Source organism: Nicotiana attenuata, unplaced genomic scaffold (assembly GCF_001879085.1).
Source record: "Nicotiana attenuata strain UT unplaced genomic scaffold, NIATTr2, whole genome shotgun sequence".
Lineage (NCBI taxonomy): Eukaryota > Viridiplantae > Streptophyta > Magnoliopsida > Solanales > Solanaceae > Nicotiana > Nicotiana attenuata.
The window spans coordinates 154,502-158,812 of record NW_017671431.1 but is presented as its reverse complement, the minus strand read 5'-3'; the positions used below and the strand labels follow the sequence as shown (position 1 = coordinate 158,812).

At 38.4% G+C, this 4,311-nt stretch overlaps 1 protein-coding gene across 1 annotated transcript; it reads left to right on the top strand.

Annotated features, from left to right (window-relative positions):
* Positions 1-2,954: 2,954 nt before the first annotated feature.
* LOC109208247 lies at positions 2,955-4,034 on the top strand. Its single transcript, XM_019371323.1, has 2 exons — positions 2,955-3,172; positions 3,302-4,034. Exons 1-2 carry the CDS (start codon positions 2,955-2,957, stop codon positions 4,032-4,034), a joined length of 951 nt encoding a protein of 316 aa, XP_019226868.1.
* The last annotated feature ends 277 nt before the right edge of the window (positions 4,035-4,311 follow it).

Below are 4,311 nucleotides of genomic sequence, written 5' to 3'. Positions count from 1 at the left end.
TTTTGGTTTGCATAAAATAAGAAAAGAAACAAGTGGAATTTGTTTTAGAAGCTTGAAGAATAGTTTTGCGCAAAAAATAATATTAATTTATTGCTATAATTATTTTTTAACCAAACATCAAAAATAAGAGTTTGATTAACAACAACAACAACATACCCAGTATAATTTCACAAGTGGGGTTTGAGGAGGATAATGTGTACGCAGACCTTACCTCTACCTGGAGACAGAGGCGGACCTATGGCTTATGTTGAGGGTTCACCGGACCCCGTAAATTTCGGCATAAATCTTGTATATGTATATGTATATACCTTGAAAATGGTTAATTAAAATCTCTTGGCACCCTTAACGCTAAAAGCCTTTAGGGAGAAGTGATTGAACAGAATATTGTGCCCCTCGCATTAAATTCATGGGTCCGCGCCTCTGCCTGGAGAGGTAGAGAGGCCAAAAAAAATAAACAAAATAAGAGTTTGATCAATGAGCTTATTACAAACTCTTTCAACCGTGGCTATTTCTAGACAAACTTTTTAAATGTCTATGCACCCCTACCTCTTTTATCACTTATTCATAGTTTAGAAGCCTTTTAATTGGTGATCTGTGCCATTGTTGACGAAGCTTATATCCCACCATCTCACTAGCTGACCTTAACTATATTAATTTAAGATCACATCTAATGTTCAGAGTTTGCCAAGAAAACCAATTCGATTTTTCCAACAATAAAACAACCTTGTTTGTTGAAAAATATTTTTTGCAATAGGTTAGACCTCCTTTTTACTCCTAAATGCTCTCGGCACACGATAAGCCAAGGAAGGCTAACGTGCACCATCGATGGCAAGGAGACGCAAACAAGCAGCTCCGGTGACTGCTGCTATGACACCGGTGAACTCAGTGATGCAGACTCTCACTCCGTTAACTTTTGGAAGTTTTCTACCAACTAGATTCCAACCAATTCAAGAGGAAAAGGAGCTAAGTGTGGACGAGGAAGGGAACAATAATCAATGGAACAATACAAATGCTGTTACAGAGAAGGAAGCTCAGAAATGTAAGGATCAATTGCCAACCGGTCCAAAACGATTGCAATTTTCTGAAGCTGTATCTTCAAAGCCATCTCCAGATCCAAATCTCATAGCAATAGCAGAGGTAGGGAAGGAGAAGGTCGTGCATGCAAAGGAGCTTAGACAGCAGAATCGTAACTCTCAGATGGGGATGAGGTTGGAGTATGTTCCACCAAGTCATAGAGATGGTAAGGTTGTCATTCAAATAGAGGAAAAAGATGTAAGTGAGCTAAATGAATACTAGGCGACTGCTCTAATTGGGTATGTACTTGGTGGAGCTCCGTGTGAGAAATTTGTGGAGAACTATGTAGAATCAGTGTGGGATTTTGTCACTAAACCCCAAATTCTATATCACCAAGATGGATATTATGTGTTTCGATTCACAACAGTTGAGGAAAGAGATACAATCGTGCAAACAGGGCCATACTCATATCATAACAAGCCATTTATTTTGCAGAACAGGGAAAGAGATTTCCACTTTGATCCTAAATGTATCACTACTATTCCTTTGTGGATTCATTTTCCTAGTCTATAAGTTGGGTATTGGACTGCTGATGCATTAAGTTAGGTGGCTAGTGTTGTAGGTTTACCAATGTACACATATAAATTTACAGCAGAATTGAACAAAATCTCCTATGCTAGAGTGCTTGTGAAAGTTGACATTACAAAGCCATTAGTGGAGAATGTTGAGATTGTAACTCCCACTGGTACTCGACAGCAGGAAATATTGTATGAATGGAGGCCAAAATTCTGTAGTGAATGCTTCCATTTTGGTCATGATATCTTTTAGTGCTGGAAGTCAACCAAACATCATGAAGATGCTGAATTCAAGGCCCCTAAAAGAAGAAATAGAGGCAGAAGGAGGAAAGTTATTCAGGAATGAAAGCCAAAAGATCAGCAGGAACAAGAAGCGGGGATTGGAGAGGTGATTGAAGTACAACCTCCAACAGAAATTGACAAAGGAAAGCAGAACACAACAGATGAATCAGACCAAAGGAGTATGATGATACAAAGGAAGGAAGGTAGTGAAAGGCAGAATACTCCATTTGTTCAGCAGGCTATAAATGGTGAGGCTAGCACTTCTAATAGATTCACAAGAGTGTGGGCAAATTTCTGTACATGGAGGGGTGATGAACACTGATCCTACACAAAAACCACCATGATTAGAAGTACTTGGAACATAAGAGAACTGAATAGGCCCTATAAGCAGAAGGAACTGAGAATCTTTCTGCAAAAGAATAAAACAGATATCTTAGGATGTCTAGAGACCAGAGTAAAAGAAAAGAAGGCAAAAAATATCCTGTATAAGGTAGCAAAGCATTGGGGTTATTGTTGTAACTATTCAAAGGCTGAAAATGGGAGAATATGGGTTTTATGGAAGACCACTTTGATAGTTAACATAATTCAAATCCATGAGCACTTCATTCATTGTCTAGTAAATGATCCAGTGACTGGTTATCAGATTATGTTGACTGCAGTGTATGCTAGGAACAAGCTGCAGGAAAGGGCAAGTCTATGGTATGATTTGCAACAGATAGGGGCATGTTCAAATTCCCTGGCTCATAAGTGGTGATTTCAACAATGTCCTAACGACAGATGATAGATTAGGACAACCAGTTACTATGAATGAGGTTCAGGAGTTCAAGAAGTGTATTGATAACATGCAACTGACCCCATTGAGGACAAAGGGTTGTTTCTTTACTTGGTGTAATAAGCAAAGTGCAAATGATAGAGTTTACAGTAAGATTGATTTGCTTTTGGCAATTTTGAATGGACTAAAGATTATGGGCGTGTGGAAGCTGAATTTTTAGAACCTGGAGTGTCAGATCACTCACCTATCTTGGTCCAAATATGGAAAAGAAGTACTATATATCCCAAGCATTCAAACTGTACATGGTAACAATGGAGCATAGGGAGTTTAAGCCTATGGTAGATAGAATTTGGAAGCAGAAGCTGGGAAATGATCCTATGACTGGTATCTGGCAGAAGTTACAAAAGCTAAAAGATGAGGCTAGAGGTCTAAACAAGGAGATGGCTAGCTATGAGCAAAGATTGACTCAAATAAGACAGAATCTGGAGTGTACTCAGGCCAATTTGATACTTGATCCTTTCAATCAAGTGTTGATAGAACAGAAAAACAGACTCTGCAGGAAATAGAGAAATAGAGTATCATAGATGAGAGAATACTAGGGCAGAAGGCTAGAGTAACCTGGATTATGTTTTGCTGACGATCTGTTAATGTTTTGCAGGGGTGACATAACTTCAGTTACTATATTACAGGAAGCCTTTAATAGGTTTTCAGCTGCATCTGGGTTGCAGGCAAGTGCAGAAAAGAGCTCAATTTATATTGCTGGTGTGGCACAACATATAAAGGAGCAATTGATTGAGCTTACTGGATATACAGAGGGCTCTATACCCTTTAAGTATCTGGGGGTTCCATTGTTTGCAAGGAAGCTAAACATCTACCAATGTCTACCTCTAATGGAAAAGATTACTGAAAGAGTAAGATGCTGGTCAGCTAGGATGCTCTCATATTTTGGAAGAATTCAGCTCAGCAAATCTGTGTTATTTGGAATACAAACATACTGGTCTCAAATATTTTTATTGCCAACGAAGATCATGAAGATGATAGAGACCATATGTAGGACCTTTCTGTGGACTGGTTCAACTGATTGCTCAAGGAAAGCTTTGATTACAAGGGACAAGATATGTCAACCTAGAGCTACTGGAGGTTTGAATGTCATAAATATGAAGATATGGAATAAAGCAGCATTACTGAAACATCTCTGGGCATTGGCAATGAAGAAAGATACACTGTGGATCAAATGGGCACATAGTTACTATATAAAGAACAGAGATATTGCAGAAATGAACACACCCAAAATAGCAGCATGGGTGGTCAAGAAAAACATAGAGGCAAGGGAAGATGTGAAACAGATGAGGCAGTTCATAATAGTCTTATATCTACACTGGAGAGCTTAGTGAAGCAAGGCAAGTTCCAAATACATAAAGCTTATGTTCAGATGCAGCCTCAATTTCCAAAAGTTATTTGGAAAAGTATTCATTTACATACACATATTCATCCTAGATTCAAATTTCATCTATGGTTGGCTATTCATCAAAGGATAGCAATTGTGGATAGACTCATTAAGTTTGGAATTCAAGTTCCATTAGAATGTGTGTTATGTGCAAACAATATGGAAACTTTTGATCATTTATACTTTGGCTGTCCAAAAACTAACAAGCTATAGGACAGAGT

Bases quoted from the DNA above. Each gene is read 5' to 3' on its own strand.
- LOC109208247 (XM_019371323.1), top strand. From the start codon at position 2,955: ATGGAGCATAGGGAGTTTAAGCCTATGGTAGATAGAATTTGGAAGCAG. The intron at 3,173-3,301 runs GTTGATAGAACA...AATGTTTTGCAG, and splicing joins CTTGATCCTTTCAATCAAGT to GGGTGACATAACTTCAGTTA.